Source organism: Centruroides vittatus, unplaced genomic scaffold, assembly GCF_030686945.1.
Source record: "Centruroides vittatus isolate TY-2023 unplaced genomic scaffold, ASM3068694v2 contig_1832, whole genome shotgun sequence".
Lineage (NCBI taxonomy): Eukaryota > Metazoa > Arthropoda > Arachnida > Scorpiones > Buthidae > Centruroides > Centruroides vittatus.
The window spans coordinates 1,418,957-1,442,664 of NW_027121128.1; the positions used below are offsets into that span (position 1 = coordinate 1,418,957).

A 23,708-nucleotide genomic window follows, 5' to 3' on the forward strand; every position below is an offset into this window, starting at 1 on the left:
TAGTAGCCCATCCAGGATTTTTCCCAGCACGGGAAGAAGGCTAATCGGACGGAAGTCCTCTGGGTTTTCTGCGTTTTCTTTTTTAGGAATTAATTTGATACTTGCCTTTTTCCAATTTCTCGGGAAGAAGCCTGTTTTAAGACAATTATTATATAAGTGCGCAAAGGCTATTGGTATCTCTCTGAAGGCCGCTTGAACCATTTCCGCTGTTATATTGTCAATGCCAGGAGATTTTCTTTTTGCCAATGTTGAAATAGCTCTTTGTATCTCTTGAAATGTGAACAGTCCGTCTTCCCTCTGAGTTGAGTGAAGTGTCGCTTCCTGTCTTTTCGTGGAATGAAAGTCGGTGTCGTTAACTTTATCGTCTTTAGGGAAGTGGAATTGAAGGATCTTTCTTATATTCTCCTGCATTTCGAGTGTTAAATTGTCATTGTCCGTTTTAGTTATATTAGGAACGTGGCATTTTTTCTTTTTTCCAAAGATGGCCTTGTATGGGACGTCCCAAGGATTTTTCTTAAATTCTTTGCTACAAAAAGTTTTCCAGGCTTCTGTGCGTGATTTGTTTATCTCTTTTTTATAATTTTTTAATTCCTTTTTGTATTCTTCCTTATAGAGAGCTTTAAGGTTTTCATCCGTGGCTCTACTCATTTTCCGTCTTGTTTTTCTGACTTTATGTTGTTGGGCAGTTAGGTTGTCTGTCCACCAATTTGTTTTTTTCTTATTTGTTTTAGTTATGTTTGTCGATAGTTTTTCAGCTTGTTGTAGCGCTTCTGTGATGTAGTTAGCGTAGTGGTTTATGTCTTCTTCGTACTGAAATTCTCTAAAGTTGTAGTTCCTCCAAAAGGTAGAGAAGAGCTGGCGAAACAGATCCCAGTTAGTGCGTTTAGAGAGACCGTAGCCGTTTCCAGTGTTGTCATCGTTAATAACTTCAGCCAGAATGTAACGATGGTCACTGGCTGAGTCGTCAAGAAGGGTTTCACATAAAATAATTTTGTTGCTAAGCGTGGTCGGAGCCAGGAAAACGTCACTCCAACCTTTTGCGTGTGCAGTAAAGAAGGTGGGATGATCAGTGGTGTTGGCCGAGTATAAGTCGTGGCTGTCCATGAAGTTACCTATAAGCCGTCCCCTTTTATCCTCTCTGGTGTGGTGCCAGATAGGTGATTTGGCGTTAATGTCGCCAATAAGGATGAAGTTCTCACTGTTGAGTTGTCTGGTAATGTCCTCTAACTCCTTAATGCAGTCCTCATCGTTGTCTTCTGGCGCAAAGTACGCTCCGATGATGTAAAGTTGCGGGTTCTGTTTAATCGCCGCAGTCGTTATTCTTTGCGTTGTTAAGCTAGGGACAAATGCAATGTCAATTCTGTCAGTGCGGACTATAATACCACATTTTGGTTTCGTGTTGTTATTTGTCATCACTCTCCAGTTCTGGTATCTGACGATTTTATTTTTGATTGTATAAGGTTCTTCGATTATTATAATGTCAATATCCAGTTCATTAGCCGTTTTTATTATCAGGGAGCCTGCTGCTTTGCTACGTTGTGCGTTTATTTGGAGGATTTTTATAGTATTTCTATTGTTGTTCTGCGGCTGGTGGGTTGAGTTTTGCTGTGTTGGTTGATGATTTAAGTTATAAGCCATAATCCGTTCTCATGATTGCTGCTGTCTTTGTTCTCTTAGTAATGGGGCAGTCTGGGTGCAGTGCCCCATGGTTCGTCGGTTGTTTCTTGTTATTAGGGAGTGCTTTGTTCGCTTTTTGACAGTTTATGCAGCATGACGGCTCGGATTTTCTATCACAATTTGCGAATTTGTGATCCTTGCCACAATGGCTACAATGTTGCTGGTTCGTGCAACTCTTCGCCATGTGGCCAAATCCACAGCACCTATAACAGCGAAGCAGTGGGACAAAGTCGTCCACTCTGATCGTTGCCCAGCTCACCGAAATGTTTCCTTCCTGTATAAACATTTTCCTTATCATAGGGGACGTCGCTATGACTACGTGCCTACAGTTCTCAGTCACTTTCCCTCGTGTAATAATCGTTTTGATCTTGCATTCTTCCAGAAATGAGTCTTTTGTCATGTTTTGCCAAATTTCATTCTGGTCGTAAATGTGTGGCAGTATATTCTCTTCCTCCACCGATCGAGGCACATTCAGCAAGATCACCTTTGGTCTTCGCCCTTCCGAGCACTTGGTTGTGATCTTTTCTTGCACACTAGGTATGCTTTTAATTTTAGTTTCCAGTATTGAGCACTCTTTTTTATTCCCCACACGGATGCAAATTCCGTTGTTGTTGATTTCCTTAACTGCTAATATCTTAACATTTAATCTGTGTGGTTCTATTTGTGTCTTGATTTCATTTATGACTTCTGTCATATTCGTTGGTGAGCCAGCATTTTGTTCCTTCGGATACATTATTACTGCGTGCGATCCGTTGGTTCCCTCTTTCAGCGTTTTTTGTCCTATAGATCGCTCTATATTCCTTGTTGTATAGCTTGGTTTTAAGTTTCTTTTGACAATGTCGCTGAACATCGGTTGGCCTACAGTGTGCGCTGTTGCCTGTTTACCTGTTCTTACTTCTTTGAGTATTCCGTACATCTCGTTCATGTAGCCGTACATTTTAGCGACATGTTCTCTAATTTCCAGGCGCTGGTTAACTCTAATAGTTGAGTTGTAATGTCCTGGACATAGGTCCATTACCTTGCCCATTAAAATCGCTGCTTGCTTTATTAAAGCCTTTTCAATTGGCTCTTGGTCATCAGTTATCCTCCCTCCTTGTGTGTCGGTAGTCTCCTCTAGTTGATCTTGATTCGTTTTTTCCTGTCCTTGTGTGTCGGTTGTCTCCTCTAGTTGATCTTGATCTTGATTCGTTTTTTCCAATTCCTCTAAAGGGGTAAGATTTATCCTCGGTTCCAGAATTGGGTCCTCCATGTTTAATGATGTCCTTCAGGTTAGTTGTTCCCCGTTCGTTGCTTCTGGTTGCCAGTTTTTTTAAAGTGTTCCGAACTGCGATAAGTTGGGAGTCTAGCGAGCACAGTGCACAAAGGACGTCACTAGGCGTAAATGTCCGTTGAAGTCCGTTGAAGCAGCTAGGGTCGCTGACTGTGACACTAGGGACGATGCAAATCGATCAGTGTAGAGAGTGTGCCCAAGTGTTTGTGTAATGTACTTAAACCCAAAGCTGAAGAGTGGTCGGAAAGCGGGAACCGAAGTTCCAAACCTCTCTGCACAGTCAGGTTAGCACCTGATGGTGCAGAGGTGAAAGGATAGAATAAAATTACCTTAAAACTAGTTACAGTAATTATACAAACTTATTCTAATTCGCGTGACAAAATCAGCAATGTTGCTTCATTACATAACAAAATTTCTTCATCTGTCAAGTAATTTCCGCTTCCAGTTCCGAAAAAAACACAGAAACACGTAAAGTAATGCGAACTCCGTCTCTGACGTCAGCAGCGGCCGTTGAAGAACCGTTGAAAGAGAGGTCGATGACCCCAGAGTGTGAAAATGTTGAAGAAATATAAACCGCTATATCTAAGTTTAAAGTTATCGTAATTAAACCAAATCGCAGGGAAAGGTTGGATCCTGACCCCTCTCCAGAAGGCCCGAAGATTGAAGGTGTGCGCCACAGAGAAAGCCCGATGCGGGCCTTTGATGATCCGGAACGGAAATCGCTGTTGCCAAAAAACAAACGGTCCTTTTTAAACCAAAGTTGGGAGGTCTACTCACCACCACAGAAGGTCTCCAAAGCCGTTGCAAAGTCCGAAAAAACAGTCGAAGGAGGTCCGGAAAAACGGTTCAAAAAAACAGGTATTCTTTCATCAATAAGTCGCCAAAATATGGGTCCACAAAAAAATTTTTTACACCAAAAGAAGCATCTCGGTAAGATCTATCCAGATCAAAGCAAAAACCGCAAAAAAAATAACAACAGACCACGAAAAACGCAAACTTTTTCGGAGCACGATCTGCACACAGCCACTCGTTTACCGTAGACACGACATCTTTTTTATGCTAGACAGGAAACAACGTTGTATTATGAAAGTTTCAATGAGTACTCTCTCCTTTCCATCGTCGTATAAGCTTAATTGCCTATTTTCGATTATACACTCGGCCACGCATAACGGTATTACGGAGTATATGACACTGACAGGCCTATAATCATGGTGACGCACTCCTTGCGAACTGTAGGATCTGGGCTGTGAAACAGAGAATCTAGCTCAGCCCAAGTGAGTAATATTTGTTTATTCTTAATATTTCCTAAGGTAAATGTCTATCAATTATCAATTCAAGCTTAAAAATCGTTTCAAAGTAAAGCAAACATTAAGAAAATTTCGAAAGGAGTAAAGTGTTTGCTGACAGATTGAATAACTTACATCCATTTTAGGGAAGAAGGATGTCAAATTGTCAGAGCGAGAAATTAATAAACTGGAAAAAGAATGGAAAACACGCTTTAGCGATTTCTTTATTGTAATTAGAGGAATTTTTTTTCTTTTGCTTTTGTCGGGATAAATCGGTCATCGATCATACGAAATTCTGTAGAAAAAGTATCTAAACTCCGGTTCTACGGTTTCGTTCGTAACCATACCAAGCGTGCGAATCTTCTTTTTACTTATCTCTCTTCTATTCGAGCTTAGACAGACGGAAATATTTCTTTTAGTAGTTTAAGTTAGTATACCAGTAAACCAACCGAAATCTTAAGTTTAGAAAATTATCCACGTGTGATTCTAGCATTTTTTTAGAATCGCACTCAAGAACGAGCATTTAGAAGAGCCAAGATGCCTGTTTAGTGGTTTTTGAGTATTTAAAACACTTTCTAACAAACTTACTTTTTATATAAAATTTATTGTAAAATTCATACCGAAGCCGAAATCATTATCAAACGCCTAATGCTATTTGAAATTAAGTTATGGGTTTATTTTATGAGATACGTATTAATATTACAGCTCTATTTTGTAAAGTCGAAAAATGGTATTGATTTCTATAGTTTTTAAGCTTGTCTTTCAATTAAAAAAATGAAAGCGTGTTTCACAAATCGTAACGCCACTTCCTGGTAAATGTAGATATGTAAAGGGTTGTATTAGATCTCAGATAAACGAAATCATCACCTAATAACTAGCCTCTATTATATTACGGTTGAGCACTAATTATACTTGTACAGTATACAAGTAACCTTACATCTACATGTTTTGCATAATAGTTTTAACAAGAATTGTCGATAAGCAATGCATGATGCAACCTTCAGCAATCGCCTACTCCTTTTAAATTTGAAATATTTGCGTATCGAATATTTCATTTTGAATATTTATCCAAAATTTATTTACATGTTTAATTACGTATTTTTGATATATCCATCGATAATGCCTCGAGAACCTTTCTCATAAGGGAAAACACAATAAATGTCAGTTTACTTTTACAAAAGAACACGGTTAAAATCAAGAAAAACATCGGATTATACAGAAAAAATCTCCGTAAATTTTTTAATGTTTAATTTAAAACAATGGATGCATTTATAGAATAAATTTGATAATTTCAAAAAAGGAGGACTGTTTTCAATAGAGCAAATCAAAAGATCGGCCTTCACACAGTAACTGTCACATAAAAAGATGTGATGAACTGGACTACTTGACATGAATGACAGGGAAAATCCCTCACGAGTAGAACTTTTTAAGGATCTGTGAAAAATCGTTTTGAACCTGTCATTCAAATTATCACTTTTCCTACTTCCAAGCAGACTGAAAGATGAACTATTGAATTATAAATTAAAATACTGTTAAAAATCAGATAATCTCTTAAAATGTTTAAATTTTAACAGCCATGTTAACTAAATAAATAAAAGAAAACAAATCATAAACTATAACTCTAGTGAAATAACATGGAAGGAATAATAAAATTTAATTAAAATTTTTACTTAATTTTATTACAAATTATTAAATTATTACTAATAAATTTATTACAAATATTACGCTAAAAGAGAACGGAAATAAACTATACTTTTTATCGATACGAGATTTTCTTATTAAACTAATGTATTAATTTACAGTTTAGGGTTCATTAGAATATCCTAATTGACTTATAAGACTGAAAAAAACCTTAAGCAGGTAACAATGCATAGATTACAAGCAAATAATTAAAAGTACATGCTACTATAAATTGTTTAGAAACAATAAAATATAAATGCAAGCAATGAACTGCAAACTATAAGCAAGTAACAAATTATATATCATAAACCGGTGATAAACTGTGTATTCTACTAAAAGCACAAATAAAATAAGTATAAAAATTAGTTAATAAATTATAAAGTATAAATTATAAGCAGGTAATAAACTGCACGCTAGTAATTGAAAGTATAAACGCTCAAATTATAGGCTAAGTTGGTAATAAACTCTTAAAATGTGAGTTCATTCTGTTACTTTCATTTATAAATGGCATTCCAAGTTATTCAGTTTACAAATATTTTCTAATTTTGCACTCGAATTTAATATTACAACATATTAAGAAACAATGTAGATGCTTGGCATACAAGTGTAAGCGATTCATTCCACAAACCACTTAACGAGTTTTTATATTGTCAGAGATCAAGGACGAGTTTTTATATTGTAAAATGTCAAATTTTTTTTCTTTTCTGGAAGATTTTTACACCTGTTTTGAATTGAAAATAACATATTTTTATGTAATTTTACGGAAGCGTGATTAAATTATATTTTTACTGATTGTATTTACTATTTAAGTATGGCTGCAATTTCAGTGCTTTGACGAATAAAATTTCGTATTTGGTATTTCTATATGTTAGAACGTTAACAAATAAGCCAATTTATGATCAATTTTGCTTAATAACACATCCGATAGAAGCATTGTTAAGATAAAATAACTCTCTTGTATATTGTTTAAAGACTATTGTTTGCGACACGGTATGAAAGAAAGCCAATTTGTACGGTACGACAGTTCATTGATTGCTATTATCCTGCATAAATTATTAGGTCCATTACTATTATCGATTGCTTTTATTGGGTCAAAATTTAGCCTATCTGACGCTGCCCCCGATTATATACTAGATTTCGATTATAGAAGGGAGAAGTGAAATTCCGTTCGTTCTTATCTACCCCTTTCGACCTTCCACGGGCTTCAGAGGATTAGTATTTTGCTCGAGGGAAGGGAAACGGTTCGTAGTGTGGCCACGATATGGGGTGTGTCTTCGGAAATTCCGAGAATCGTCTCGAAAAAAATGAGAAACACCGTGGAATGCAGACCCGAACCGGTCTGTATAAAGTTCGAAGTATGCAGCACTCCCTACTTAGTCTTGGGACGTGGGTAAGGTGAGTAGGGTCTTTACTTTTTCGTCTGTGTAGTGTCACGCGTATCCGTCTGTTCCGAACGTATTTGTAATAATTATTTGCTTAGTCGACGATGCGATACCGCCGTCCGGACAGCAAAAATATACGACCAACTTTCTATGGTCGGGTTTGAAGCATTTCTCCGAAGCGGGTAGTCTTTTATACTGGTTAACAGTATGTAGATGCTATTCAGATTCCTTTACTGAGCAGAGACATAGTGTGATTTTCTCTTTTTGTGGTACTTTGCAAATTTTTAATGGTGATTCTTAGATGGAAAGTGATCGGGAAGAGAAAACGCTAAAAGATACAGCGAAGGAATACGAAGGAATTAGGATAACTAGACACAAAATGGAGAGTCGTCTTCGGAGTTCAGTACCAGAACGAACAAACAAAGAAGATTTCTGCTACAGAGCAGAAAAAGAGGAGCGTGCAGAGGTACGCAACAGGTGTATGCCCACAGTGCTGGAATAGAAAAGGTTTATTTGTTTGGTTAGAAGAGGAGAAGGTGGACTTGGAGAGCAGAAGTGGAGCACGGTTCCCAAGTCGCATCCGCTGCCCAAGGCATCAATCTACATACGTGTCATTAGCAGAGTCATATCCGATGTTTCTTTTCTTAACGCTTCGCTTCGATAGCTGTGGAGGGTAGCGCTAGACAAAGCGGAATTACGGAACAAAAGCTTTCTCGGCTATCCTATCATTATGGATTCTCAGGAAGTTGCGTAAACGCTCAGGTAAACACGCTGATAGCCGCGCCTTCTACGAATTAACGGAAACTAAAATCCAATCGGCAAAACAATGTCCCCAGGGTCGATGACTAGGTGGCTGACAGGTAACACCTCCTCCCACTATTATCTGTACTAGATACTGTTACGAGAGATTAATGTTTTCAAAGGTAACGGGTTGCCATTCCGTAACATTTGAGAAAAGGGAATAAAGTCTAAGTAGAGAGGGGTGTTTTAGTAAATTCGTGAAGCGTAAGATTAGCTCGATCTTAAAGAGAAGTGTAATATTGTTAAGAATTTACAAACAATTTAATCAGTGCAAGTAATGGTCTGATTCATTACTCGGAAATAATTTTTTGTCTGGATTAATTTAATTTACACCAATTTTTATAGGTTTAGACTCGCTTGTAGGCCTGTAAATTTTAATATAAAAAGCGCGAAACTTTTAAGAAGGATTTTTCACGATGCTAGGCTATAATATTAATATAAAATAAGAGAAGGGACTGTAGATGTTATATTGATAAAAGAATTAATAAGTAAATTTGATCGTTATGGTCAATTTAACTTAGAATGGGTTTGATCATGTTTTAGGAACGAGTAAAGATCCTGTATATAATCAAATATAATGTAGAATCCGGATTAAATTCTGGAACCTTTATTGTTTTAAATAAGAAGATAGAATAATCAAATTGCATAATAAAAAGTCAAATTTAATTATGAAAAAAATGTAATCTACGAAGCGATCAATAGCAGTAAGCTTTCGTAAAATAGGAATTTAGAATGTCCTATTTCTGTTGTCCTTGATCTCGATAACTTTGAAAGATAAAAATATGCATATAAAACGATAATATAATCAATGAGATCCTCGACGAAAAAATAAAGACAGGAAAGGATATATACATAGGCCTGTATACGGTTATAAGTTAAACCCGTTTATAATTTACAGTAAGATTAATAAATCGATCGATTGAACGGATCGATAAAAAGCCTATCCTTCTCTATATGCCATTGCATTTGTTAGCTGTCGCCTCCACTCTGTCGTAACGTACAATTTACTTTGATGAGAAGAATGCGTAACGGATTATAATTTAATCAACTTTCCGAGATTTCTGGTCTTTGAAGATCCTAAATTACATTTTGTTTCGTGGGAAGTCGATTTCGTGTTTCATGGTTTACACGGATATAAATTAAAGATGTTCAAACTGGTGTCATTGAATTAGTTACGGTAAAAATAGAGGCTGTAATTGCAATTTATAACATAGTTCTCTACCATGATTGGTAATGATAATGAGTAATTATGGGTTTAAACCAGTGGAGTTGCGTCTAGACCATTCCGTAGAAGTAAATTTAACACTAAATGGATCGATTGCTCATCGTAAATCAGCTTAACGTCCAAAGAGAGGAGCCGAAAGATAACAAAAAGTCGCAAATTTGAATCTGTAGAAACGCCCAGGGGCATGTTTACGGTAAGATTTATCCTCCCACCGCTTTAAATGCGGCTGACGCCCCCTAGACTAGCAGATGACATCACTTCATTTAGAAAATTAAATTTCTCGGAAGCAATATATCAACCAATGAAAATTTGTTTTATACTTTGTTATAAAATATGAACTTTCTGACTTTATACAATATATATATAGTATATAAATATATATTTGTATCGCGTCTGAAGGTCGTTAACCGCTCAATAGCCATTTTCCAAAGCGATATATTTCTACTTCTGGACATTTATAGGTCTAGTGACTCGCTTTCAGTTAAATAATTAGACAAAACACGCCAGAATTTGTAGAAAATTTCCCTTCAGTTTTACCATTAAAATCCGAGATGATCGCGATATTAAACTATTACCCATAATGAAAATGTCTAAATTGAAAGACTTATTGGAATTTCTGACAAGTTCCGAATATATCTAAAACTAATTTAGCCATAATTCCAGGTTTTTCGAGATGAATAAACTTCATTGAATACACAAAAGAGAATCGAGTAGAGAATAATTTGATGTTTTATTCACCTCCCCTCGCTTGTTCGGTTAAACGGGATGCTCTTTTCTTCCTCGTTCTCTTTGAAAAATGATATATTCACCCGGAAAAAACTGTATTTTATTATTATTATTATTAATTCCGAGATTCAGTCTGTTGAAATGCTAACAAGATTGTAACTCTTGTACCCCAGATCATTAAAGAAAAACCAGAAATAGGCTTATTGTCTTTTCCAGGAAAATTTAATTAGCCTAATTTACTCGCTAAGTTAGAACGGGTCAGCTATTTTCTCCTAATTTAAAGCAAAAAAAAAAAAAATCTTTAGATTTCTATAATTATACAAAATATTTCGGCTATTTTAAATCGTTTTAAGGCTTTAAAACATACGCCTAGATTAATATAGCGAAATACTTGATTGTCGATTGGTCAGTAACGTCCACTCACCTTCTTTAATCATTCGAGTAGAAGGTTCTCAAGTGATTTTCTTAACTTGACCAATAATCTGAGCTGCCCGATATTACGTCATCGAAAGAGGACGGTGCAGCATCTTTAGCCGTTATATCCGGTAGCAAGAGAGAAGTATGGACGCCTTTCCCGTGGTAAGTATCATCGTCTTGTTCGGATTTAGAAGCGTGACTGACGCTCGGGTTTTCACATCATTAGAATCGCGTTGTCGTACCCCGATTTTACAAATATTGAAAAAGCGTCAATAGCGAACGAAAGAGCTTTAAAGAGCGAGGAAACGGTGCGTTATATCGACTGCTCTACTTTCGCCTTCTAATTGGTCCTATGCACGAAATACGGTCGTTCACCCGAGAACATTATGAAATTTGTTCTTCTGGAACAGCGTTACGTATTCATTTTCATCCACGCTTAAGTTTTGTTCTTTCGGTGTCTTTCTTTGTGCATTCGAGAAAGTTAGTTTAGAATCGAAGGGAGAAGTCGCGCTGTGACAGTGGACACCGGAAACGAAAGACCTGCGATCACGGGGATCTTAAGCATGGAGACACGTGACCCGATCACGCTACTACCGGGTCAATGCTCGTTGCTAAGATACCTTCTCACCGTCCGGTCATCCCACTTTCCCTGGCAGATTTACGAGCGATTCTTTCCTCGGACCAGCTTATCCGAAGTAAAGCGGGAGGGATAGGCTACCTACTAAGTCTTCTATTCCGAGTCTGTACAAAAGTTGGGTTTACCACCCACAGTCGGAACTGTTGGTCGTAATTTATGACCCTCTTTACTATGAAGTTGCGGGCACTTTTCTGGTCGAATAATCGGAGTGAGGGTGATGAAAATGTTAAGACGAGAGTGAAAATGACTGAAGTAAAACATTCGGAAATAAGATACGCCGAAACGTTTCTAACAATGCGAAACGTATTGTAAATGAAGGATGAATGAAAGAACAATTTGTAATATAAATCCAACAATAGTAAAACTATAAATCATGGCATCACATCTTTAAATTTCAAAGAATTCTGTTGACGTCTTCTACAGTTGCAAATAATTTATAGAAAATTATTAATTATTTTTTAATTACTATTTATACTAGTTGCTATCAACCAAGAAACGAAAATAAATGTAATTGGTAGCATTTGTAACCGATGCAAGCAGAGGTTAACATCACAAGATGCTCTTTAGTTCTTAAATTGTCTTTAAGAGGAAAAGAAAGAAATTGTCAAACTGGTGACACCCTCTAATGAGTTTCTCCCACAATTTCTTCTTTTTTTAAAATCCCATTTAATTTCTTTGTCGTTCTTCGAGCAAGAAGAGAATTAAAAATAAAATATAAATGATCATTGACCTTAAGGGATAAGGATCATTGATTGTCTAATAAGTCCTCGTTTAGCTTACAAGAAAAATGTCTATAGTGGAGATTGCTGCAATCCACATAAATTCAGATTTATTTATTGTTATCAAATTGATATCATTTTGTGATATTATAGTCATTAAAGAGCTTTAGTCGAAATTCTTGAAGAACAAAGCGGCACTGTTGCACAGCAAAGAAGAACAATGTGGAATTGCATCAGCATTGTGAAGAATTCTCTGTTAAAGTGCAGGCTTGGCCTTTTCTATATTTACTGCTAGAAATTTGTCATCTCGATAAACCGCATACCAAATCACATCGAGGAACCTCCCCATTTAATCTGGAAATTCTTTGGACCAAAATATAACTTGAGTCTTGCAACAATGGGAAATTTCTTTGTACGAAAACAATGCGATTATTTATATAGCAAAAGAAAAAAAAAAGGAAAAAATTGAGCTAGTCCACAGATAATTTTTGCCCAGAACTTAAGCAACCATTGAGCATTCTTAAGGTTGCTTTTCCCAAACTTTGTAAAGAATGGAATGCTCTGTTATTGCTTTATGGTGTGAAGACTTGATAAGCCATCTTGCGCCAAAATTTCAGGAGCTTTATTGTTTAAGGTCATCGTAAATTTTAGATTTTATTTTATATAATATACTGCTCTCCATGCTAAATATAAACGAAGGTTGATTGAAGCATCACCTTACAAAAGTTTTTGATACTTTAAAACGAAAATATCCTGTAAATCACGAGATAGTATTGAATCACAAGATAAGTGTAAGATGGCTGAAGACGAAATGAATATTACTATAGAACGATAATTAATGTCGCAAAAAAAGGTAAAATTATAAATTGTTACATTATTTTTTTTATATAGCGATTTTAAAAAATCGATTTTTTTATCGGTTAGCCAAGATTAACCTTCATCATAATAGTAAACCCGTTACCTTAAAACATTAAAGCAGACATTTTTAAGTGTTAAAATTACTTTAAAGGCACGAAAATACGTCACTAATCACTGGCGTTACGCATAAAATCAGTGTTTGACGTCACGGGTGACGCGTAGCGCGCATTTGACGGCAAATGCGAGCAATAAACGCGCATATCAATAGGTCGAAGCACGGTGCTCGGCGGCCAACAGGTGCTCAATGAACTCGAACTGGACGCGCTCGGCGACTCCGCCGCGGAGGCGTGGCTATGAACGTCAGCCAATCGCGTTCCCCCAATGCCCGTAACCAGTCGATGACTCGGATCCGGCACGTTGACAGCCAATCGCTGCCAGTCGTAGCTGTCTTTCCGACCAATTATGCCGAGCGAGACGTGCGCTCGCGGCGGGACGTGTTCGCCTGGTCGATCGTCAAATCTAAACAGGGTTGAGCTGGAGTAATCTTCTTCAAGGTTCAGTTCGGCGCGCTATGTTTCTTTCTTTACAAACGCTTACAATGATCTGAGAGAAAGACATTGACCGAAAATGGAGTCTAACGGTAAGAAGTATTTCCTTTAATTTCTCCCCCCTTTCAGGAATGTGTCGCGGTTTCCGTTCCGTTCTGCCACCTGACTCTTTGCAATTTCGGACCTGTTGGCCACTAGAATCGCTTTAAATTCTCGAATAATTAACTGTAGGGTATTCGGTTTTCGTATACGTTTCCAATCGTAGTTTAACTGTTTGTGTGTTCGAAACGAGAAATTCTTCGAGTCCTTTTGTGTAAAGTAGCCCCCAACTCTTATCCCGTAGGGTATGAATGACCCCTGGGTCATCGTTCTGGAGTAAACAGCTTTCTTTGTGTTTGTCCCCGATAATTCCAACAGAGATTCGAGGCTTTCTATTGGAACATGGGCAGTGGCAATTCTACTCTTTTCATTTCCAGACAATGTTTGCTTCTCTATATTCCCGAAAAACCCGTTGCTTATGTCTATTTTGGAAATTTTCACTCCGGAACGTATTCGATATATTTCAAATCACAGCAAAGGGATTCTACTCTATATTTTTTCTAATGAAATTCATTATTAGATACTTTCGAATTAAGAAGAGATTTTTGCAATTATCCCTTCTTTAACGGACAATATGGACAATATGGAATGGACAATAAAGCAAAAATAACTTTATCTGTTTAGTTAAAATAATAATTTTGTATGTTTAAAGTCATTATGTGTGTGTTGGATGAACAAAATTAAATTGGTTTTCTAAGCACTCAGAAAATATTTAATTATAAAATCCACGTTGTTTAATCATCTTAAAACCAAGTTTTCTAGGCACAAATAATTTAAAAAATCATAAGTCATAGAGAAAGAGGTATTTTGGTTATTATTGCTTGGCCTAAGAAGAATGCGAATAAACCGGGAAGGAGTAAAGACGGAAAACACTTGACACTGGACGTTCTAGTTAATGCAAAAAAATAAAAATAATAATAATTAGATTAAAAAACTAAAACCGGTTTGTTTTTCATTTCCCAGAAAGATCGAGTTTCTCCAGTTTAAACAAGTTTTCTTCAGCTAATAAAAGCAATTTTTGTGTTTTTCCTGTTCACTTTCTTTTGACAATAGTCGAGGAACAACAAAGCGTATGGAGGCGAATGGGGAAGAAAGACAGAAAAACTCTTTTGCAGTCGACAAAAACTTTCCCAAAATAGAAACATAATCGTGTCCTCGCTTATTCTTGAAGATCCCGTTCTATTTTCGTCTAAAGTTCACTTTATTTGAGAGTCTTGTTAAAAGGAAGAGAAAAAAACAAAACAAAAAAAAGCCCTTTTCCCCCTGGCTACTTTTAACGAAATCTGGAATCGTGTAAGTTAAATCCTTCAAAGGATCAAATAATATCAAAATTTATAAATTTTCTATTCTTAAAACTCTTAGATATTCGCCACCGAAAACAAAATATCAAATCGTAAAGATAAAAAGTCTAAGTATGGGACAAGGGTGTTCTTGGAGGAAAACAGAAATCTGACAAGCAGAAGTTGAGTATTATGCTCCATAATAGGAATTAAGACGAGGGAAGAGAGAGAGAAATGCAGTTTGGCGGATGTTTATGACGTGTTCGAGAAGCAGAAATGCAAAAGAAGTTTATTTGTAAGAAGGGTCGGGGGGGAAAGTTCGTTGACAACCAATAAGAGCATTCTTCTTTGTTGCGGTAGTTATTGTCACGACCTTTTTCTATTTTCATGTTTTGGACCCAATTTCCGATTCCTGTTTGCATCAATTAAGTAATCTGCCCAACAGTCTGATACAATATTTTGTTTTTTTTTTCGTAAGCAACTATTCTAAATTTCGGTTTATTCCAGATAAAATACTATAATGAGACTCGATACTTATTAAGTTTAATCATCAAATCTATAATAAAAACAATAATATTAAAATAAAAAAAGGAATACTTTCTAAAATAGTATAAAATTTTGGATTTTTAAGTAATAAAAATATTTTAAAAATAAAATTTAACGATGAAATGCTTCTCCTGTGCATTTATTTTGTGTAGAAAAAGTATCTTCATGATAATCCATAGTTGAGAAATTGAATTTTACGTTAATTGCATAAGAAAAGAGCCTTAATTATTTCTTAATTAAGGCTTTTTCTGTCCAAAAAAAGTTTCGTGTAGAAATTCAGTAATTTCCATCCCAATCTACATTATAACGTTCTTCTAAATCTCCTGAAATAACATTCCTACTCCTTAAACTTCCATTTCTCTGTTCTCATTCCTCTTCCGAAATCTAGATGTAACTATAAAGCCTAACTTGTGTACCGATGCTTCCTGATGGAAGGCGGTACTTCCTGGTCGATTGTTTTAACCTGTAGCAACAGGGGGTCAGGATTTCCGTTTATCTGGAATTATATCGGAAGTTGTAAAGAGTCCATCTCCGGACGGATATGGCTATATCCATCCGTTTTTGTCTCTTAAATAATTTTCTTGCTTCCGTTCTCATAAAGGACTACGTAGTTACCGTTTCTGCACGTAGAGACGTTCCACCTAGACGAGTTATATCGTAGTTTGTTTCCTTGCCATATTTGTGCAGCTACGATGTAATTCGTAGTATATCAGTGTAAATATGAATAGATAGCTTCAGGGGCAAGAACAAAAAATCAAGTTTGGCTTACATGAACAGAACATTTATTAATAAATGAACAGAAAATATAATCATAAAAAGTTTATTCAAAATCGAAAGCAAAACAATATTTTTATTGTTCGTGATAATTTATAAAACAGAAATATAAATTTAAACGAACAGAAAATATTATAAAATGTTTATTCAAAATCAAAAGCAAAACGATATTTTTATTGTTTGTGATAATTTTTAAAACAATCTTCTACGCAAAGGGCTGGCTTCTCAAGACAGATTGGACAGAAATAACGCGTTTCTCGGCGTTTTTTAGCTTTGGTACAAATTCGACATGGCTTTGTCAGATGTTGTTTTTTCTGAGTAGATGGGATACTCTGTAAATAGTGGAGCTTCTGCAATTTAATTTTTTTTGAAACTGGTTGAATCTCTTCTCCAATCAACGCTTCGACGAATGCTTCTCTAAACTTTATAAGTTTTATTTTAGAAGAAGTTGCTTTTTGAAAGAGTTTGTGCGCATTATGTATATATATTTCTATAATATGTAATGCAACCTTTTTGGGCCATCCAATAGTCTTTCTTAGAGCTGTGTAGTACGATAGCATTTGATCTGATCGTCAATGCCAGACATTCCATGATTATAATCTCGAATTATATTCGGTTTCATCGAACATTTTCCATTGCGATTGAACACCTCTACCATTTCAACAACGTGCATGTTTGAAATGGTAAGGACTTCTCGTTTGTCTTTCCATTTACATACAGTAACAGGACCATTTCGCTGCCAAATAAACTCCCCCATCCTCACCAAAAATTTTGTCAGATTCTGAATCACTTAGATTAGTGTAGTAATCAAGTTGTTTTTTAGTTAGTGGTCTTTTCTTATCCATTTTGGGATATTTATAATTTGATTATAAAAATAAATAAAAAATAACACTCTCAAAAAAGACGTAAATGTGATGTGCTTGCCTCTATATCCGATTTATTACTAATGAATTTAGACGCACATCTCCGATTGGCTGTAGCGAAGTGACAGGACGAATCGTGTCTGTGCACGAATTAACTCGTAGTTTGGCTTTAGCGAAGAGCTTTCTGTTACATAAGCCAACTACGAGATAATTCGTAATACTTTTATTTTAAGAAAAACACATTCTATATGCTATTTGATTATTACTATATACTCTGATTAGAGTTTTTAATAATATAATATAACTTATAATTAAGTATGGCGTTTTGTCAAAGAGTCCATCTCCGGACGAGTCACGTGGCTATTCAATCGTTGCTCTTAAATAATTTTCTTGGCTTCCGTTCTCATAAAGGATACATTATTTCTGCAAGGAGAAGAAAAAAGTTTCACTGGAAAGATACTAAGAGGAGAAAAATTCGCTTATTTCTTTAATTATGTAATGCATTACGAAAACATTCGTGTAATTTTATGTTATTTTGAAATCCTCTAAAAAGCAGTGCAATTATCTTCTCGCCGTTTGTCCCAATGGCATTTGCTCAAACTTGAACTCGTCAGAAAATTGATGGATGAGGCTATCTTAAGGCTACGAATTTGTACCGTTCATTAGACTGTTAATAACTAACACAGATTGGTCAAGATATACTTTTCTATTCCCTCTTGATTCTGTAGTGAACCATGTTACAATTTTACAAAAGAAGACACAAGTGGGAAGAGAACACCACAGGTGTTTCTATTACCGAGGTGAAGTAGACGAGTCCGATTTATGAAGCTAATTAGAGGAGCAAGAAGGGAGTCGTTTTATCCAATTACTTCTCACCTTCCTTACCCCTTTGTTCTTTTTTTACTCCTAAGATTCCTCTTGATTGTGATCTGGCACGCCAGAGGTCGCTAAATGTCCGTACAAAGAGAAAAGTATTAACGATCCACCCATTTCGGCCTCATCGGTACAAACGATGGCAAAGAAGAAAAAAAAAATAAAAAAAATGTTTCTGGGGAGAACCCAAGTGCGGAAAACGTGGGCTAATTTTTTTCCTCCCCGATGTTTTCTTCCCGGTGGCTGTTTACTCAGAGGGAGATTGCTTGCGGAGCCCTGTTATGTCGGTCTAGACCAATGTGGCCGGTAAATCCCTCGATTGTAAACAAGTGTAAACTGCTTCTGCCAGGTGTTTCGAGAGTTGTTTTCGTCTGGTAGAACGGCTCCACCCCGACGAATTTAAAGCCCGGATGAAAGAGCCTTTTGTGAAGATTCCCTCTTTTCCACTCTAAAATAATTGCAATTCGGGATGGGCGTGCGGAAAATTTTTAATGGAGAGAGAGAGGATCGATTTCTCGTTCGAAGAGTTCCTCCTAGTGCAAAACAAAAAAAGATGGAAAAAAAATATATATCACACTTTTACCGTGAGTGATGGCATTCGTTGCACAGTCTGCTTTACTTCGAACTGCTCTCAAATTTCTGGTGGGCCGACTGGATCGGAATAACAAGAAAGCGCCAGATTGAACTGTGACGTCAGGTTGGACATCTAATAGCTCGAGGCACGTGGGAGGAATTTGGTCATAAATGGAGAGTACTTCGCACCCAAACGAGATTTTAATAGCCGCTCCCCGTTTTTGAATTGCAGATTTTTCCCCCGCCTTCGGTCCTGTACTGGATTAGAATTTGGATATTTTACTCGCTACTCTTTTTTACTAAAATTTCAATATTTCATCCCTCTTTTTTTAACTTTAAACATAACCATAAATAAAAGAAAAGTATCCATTCGCGAAGGATTTCTAAATTATTTATGAAGCATGTTACAGTGATTTCTTGCAGAAATAAATGAATTTTTTTCGAAGTAAATAAAATAAGGGCGTAATTTATGGTTGAGAAAAATAATAAAATATAATAGATGTTAACATTTTCTATCGATTGTTACACGGATTTATTACAAAAACGGAAATCGATACGACAACATTCCGAACACCAAGCAATTCATCTATGATTAAATTAGTATAATTTAAGTCTTTTTTCGTGTCTGGAAATCAGGCATTTACTGTTAAATGTATAAAGTATAAGTAATAAATTTTACAGCAATAACATTGAATAATCATTAGGGGGAAATTATCGTAAAGTGTGATAAGAATTTTTTAATATTTAATATATTTTCAAAACATGTTATAACAAATTCTTAAATTTTATTATTTGTTATACAGTATTTTAATGAGTGTCGTTGATTGTCGTATTGGGAGTGGCAAATATTGTCCTTCAAGACATCGCCTGTATTTCAAAAATATTTTAAAATTAAATAGTTATTTGAAATACAAATTCCCAAATTTTAAATAAGTTCTCAATAAACAGACAATTGTGGGAACATTATTTATTTATCGATACTAATTACTAATAATTATAGTTACTGAGATGTTCGGTCTTGCAAGAATAATAATTCTAAGTTGTAAATTCGGAAGGTTATTGAAATTTATTACGTATAATTAAACTGAATGCAGTTGAATTATCTAAAGTCTAATGATAAAGTAACTACAGTATAATTAATATATTCAGAATTTCATTAAGATTTTGAAGAGAAGCTTAAGTGATTACAATTGTATCTTTAAGAAATCGAACATCTTTTTAATCTTGGGCCTCCGTAGAAAATTTTCCAGGGGGAGGAGGACAAAGCTTGGAGACAAATAATTACATCAATAAATTATTTAATTTTGAGAGGCTTTTTTCACAAGTAGATTATAGAATACAGTATTGCATCAATACAAAAAGACGGACGAATCGTCCCATGGTCGAGGGTGTAAGGTTAAATATCTCAATCACTTACGATTATAATTTACGTTTGTAGAATTTTTTACTCGATCCCAGGGGGAAGTGATCGTTTCTCCCCTTCTGTGTACGCCCACGCCCCTAAATATAAAATTACTGTTATTAAAAATTCTTTATGGATCAAAATTTAAATCGAACCATAATCACATATATCGATAATCGAATTCACTCGATGTCACGTACAAATATTTTAACGTAAAGATGATTGTTTATAAATGCTTTTAGAACTATTTTGATAATTTATCTTTTATAATAACATTTCTTAGATGGAAAGTAAATTCGGCGTACAGTACATTAATGGAAAAGCAGTTATATAAAAGCATGCAATCGTTCTCTTTCACTAATTATCTCGAAATTAATGATGTTACAGGCCAATGGCAAAGCGTAAAATATAATGGGAATATAAAGTAAAGGACCCTTTTTCCTTTGCGCGCCTCGTTAATGGCAAGAAAAATATCCATAATGATGTAAGGTGGAGGAGGATAATTGCTACCGAATTGACGACTGTCGAATGCTATTAGTCGAAATCAATCGGAGACATAAAAAAGGTTTGCTGCACGACACTGTCACCCTCCTACTTCTTTTATAGCTTATTACCATCCAGGTCGATCGCCTTCACCGGTTTAGCGTTGTACGTAAATGCTAGAATCTAAAGATCCAGACACACCCCCGACTTGAAGAGTCTACCAAATTTCTATAAGATCAATGATCATATTTTATATTCTTTCTCTTTTATTTTTTAAAGTTTTACTCTCTCAGATTTAATAAATTAAAAACTAAATTATATGAAAACAAAATAAAACCGCTTCTGTATCTCGGTTTATATAGAATTATTGGATGCTGTATTATAATTACTCGAAGGAAAAATTCAATTTATTACAAAAATTGGATCTTCTTTTATGCTCTAAGCAGTGACACCATAATTTTCACTGTTCTAGTAGTTTTGTGTGTAACAGATAGGCTAAACCTGACTCTAAATAACTCGAGGGCTTTCCTCCCATCCTCTTTTTCCTCTTAGTCTATTGTTTCTTTTGTGCATTTCTTTTTAAAGTAGATATTTTTGCCCGTCTTTCTACATTATTTCTTTACAAATTTACAACCAAACTTTTCAAAGATCCCCAACCTGCCAGCAACAATATTCGAGGAAACTTATTATAATAAATTAAGCACGGGAGTTTTTTATTTCCAGTATTCCTTTACTTAAATTTTAAAGTTTGGTATTCGGCAAAATAGTCAGTAAAAAAACGACGAAGATAGATTCTTCGGCAAACTACATCGTCGTCTCACCCAAGGCATTCTACAGATATGGATCTGATCATCTCGAATGAATTTAAGTAGCTGAGGTTGATGGCTCTTATCGGCATCATAAGCCAGCTAGGAAGACATTATAGTCTGTCTGCAATTTTCATGTCATTTGATTTTATTTTTTAAGCTAAATGATATCATTTGTTGCAGCAGATTTAATCTCGAGTTAGCTACAGTCTATTCGCTTTATATAAAGCGAATGTTATTTAGCAAACTGTAAAAACGAAAAGTTAAAGCTTAATTGTCATTTATTTATTGTTATCACCTTAAATCGTTTTCAAAATTTACTATCTTTATTTACATCTGTCTTGTGAAAAATTCTAGAAATTTATTTTAAATTTAATTTTTTTTAGCTTTCAAATCAGTGTAATTTATTCAAATTTAGTTCATTTAGCAAAATTTATGTTGATTATCATCTAAAGAAAATTTTATATTTCATTTTTTAGCGATGTTAAACAAGAGAAAATTGCTTTCGAATTGAAATTAAGATAATTAAAAATACTAATCAGGTATTTAATATTTTAACACAAAATTAATATAGTTCATTCAAACTCGTCACACAATTCCAGATAAATTTGAACGAAGCATATTAAACCTAGATCTAAGAACGAAATTTGAAATCAACGAACATTCGATCCCATTTTTTTAAATAATGAAACTCAGGAAATATTTATTTGGATTATGTTTCTGTAATTAAAGCTGTAATAGAAGCATTTAATTAAAGATTATTTTCGCAGACCTACTAACGAAGGTGATAATGCAAGCCTCGTTTAGAATGCACGAAAAGGTAGTCTATAAAACTTCGGAATTTCCAGTTTGTCGCCGAATACCAGGTCAATGATTCTAGTTAGTAGCCACTATTTGTCTTCTCCTTGACCGAATATAAAAGAAATTTCCCTGAAACGATCTTTCTATCATTCCCAAACCATTAATTAAAAACCCAAGGTACTGTACAACTCAATCGAGATTTTAAAAAATAAAAAACATACCTTCAATGGATAGGGACGGATGCAAAGTTAACAATCGAAGTTAATTAGTTCTCAACTTGTAATTTGAAAGAATGGGGAGGGGAAAATTTGTACACGAGTTAAAAATGTAAAAAAGTTTTTGATGGATTTATTTCTAGTGTTGCAATTTACCTGAATTACGAGCGATCCACTAGCGAGATCTCTCCGGAGTAGAACCTCTAAAAGCGGGCAATCTACATACTCTTTATGGTGGAAGCCGAAGAAGGGGCAGGGGAAAAGCGCTGACCACTGTCCTGCAGTAAATCAATCGGCGACTTTGACAGTACCAAACAACAGACCAGATGGAACTGGGCGGATACGGCCAGGGGGAGTTCGCCCCAACCTCCGGCCCGAAGCAAAGCAGTTAAGGACAGCTTTTGTGTTGGCCAAATAGTTCTCTCCTACAGCAGCAGTTCGTGTCAATTAGGCGGTTTGGCCCTCTGGCTACTCTCCGATAAAAGGTACAACCGGCCAAAAAATTTTCTTTTGGCCAACTGGATCTAACGTTACAAAGCAAACATCGTTTCCTTCCCGCAGAAATTCGACCTTCCAGCGAAAGGGGAACCCGCAGAGATGACTTCCAAAAATTCGGGATGGTAGTAGCTGCACCCATTTTTCATTATTTCTCCTCTTGGAAGGACACTTTTCCACTTATAATATAATTAAAGACGATTTTGATTAAACAAATAAAAACAAATTCAGTAAAGCATCGCCGAAAAGGGGTTAGATACAGGAAAAAAGCAATTCAAAATTAAAATTTCCAAGTTCTATAAGAAATTTACCTTTTCTTTTTTTACATTTAAAAGCCTTTATCCTTGCAAAGAATCTCAAGTACATGAGTCTAAAACATTCGGTTAAATGAAAATGAGGAAATAAATAATTTCCCTGTGTTTCTAGTGTTAAACTCCAGGTGGCGCTGCCTGCTCGAGGACGGCGGAAAAAGAAAAAACACTCCCACCTATATGTTTCGTGTATGACGTAACCTTTATCGGGTGAGTGATAGCCAATGTCCAAACGGGAACATTTTTAGTACCGTGTATCTAAAAACGGTTACAATGATTTAATCGGCATTCCCATTGGTCGGACGAATGGGAGGAATAATTAGAAACTGCCGTGATTTATTAAAAGGCGTAATGTCAACCGCGTGCTTAATGGTGGGTCCTAACCCTCAACAGTTGCGATTTAGGCCCGAAGGCCTATGATTATTTTTAAATAAGTTTACGTCTAAACAATTTGCATCCACCCTTTAATTATTTTTAAATTTTTACTTTAAAAAAAAAATTGATTTTTAAAAGCGCGGAATCAATCTCCAACGCGAAGGAAAGTTTCGTTAGTTTCACGCACTTCTCATGAAATTTATTGTATTTAGTGTTGAATAATATGAAAATAAACAAAAATAATTAATAAGTTATAAATGATTTTACGGTCTTAATCATAATTAAAGCCGAGAATTTACTGAATAAATCTCCGTTATTTGAATTAATTTACAAACATTATGCACTGTATGTAGGCTAATACCACATAAAATAATGTAAAATTTCTGATACAAAATTCTTACTAACACCATAATTTTTTTACACTATAATTTATAGAAAAGTTAAAAAAGTTTCTATTTAAATAAAATTAAAAATCTGTTGAGTAATTTACAAAAAAAATTAAATTTCCGAGTTATTAAATACAAATTCGTAAGAATTTTTTATGCATTAAGTTGAATTTTCTAAGAGATTTGTGTGAATCCGAAGT

General features: G+C 35.3%; 2 protein-coding genes across 4 annotated transcripts in view; one reads left to right on the forward strand and one right to left on the reverse strand.

The window, feature by feature from the left end:
- Nucleotides 1-23,708, reverse strand: part of obe (obelus) — a 145,682-nt gene that overhangs the window by 103,298 nt on the left and 18,676 nt on the right. The gene's annotated exons all lie outside the window — the stretch shown is intronic.
- Nucleotides 10,603-23,708, forward strand: part of LOC136969966 (protein lin-28 homolog) — a 50,104-nt gene continuing 36,998 nt past the window's right edge. Inside the window, exon 1 of one of the 3 annotated variants that reach the window (XM_067264322.1) lies at nt 10,603-10,626. Coding sequence is in view for 2 of the 3 variants with exons in the window: in XM_067264319.1 (XP_067120420.1) it covers nt 20,165-20,201 (37 nt within the window). In the remaining variant the exon portion in view is untranslated. Of the gene's footprint in view, nt 10,627-12,829; nt 13,319-19,971; nt 20,202-23,708 lie in introns of those variants that run through there. The other 2 variants (XM_067264320.1, XM_067264319.1) reach the window with 2 other exon arrangements.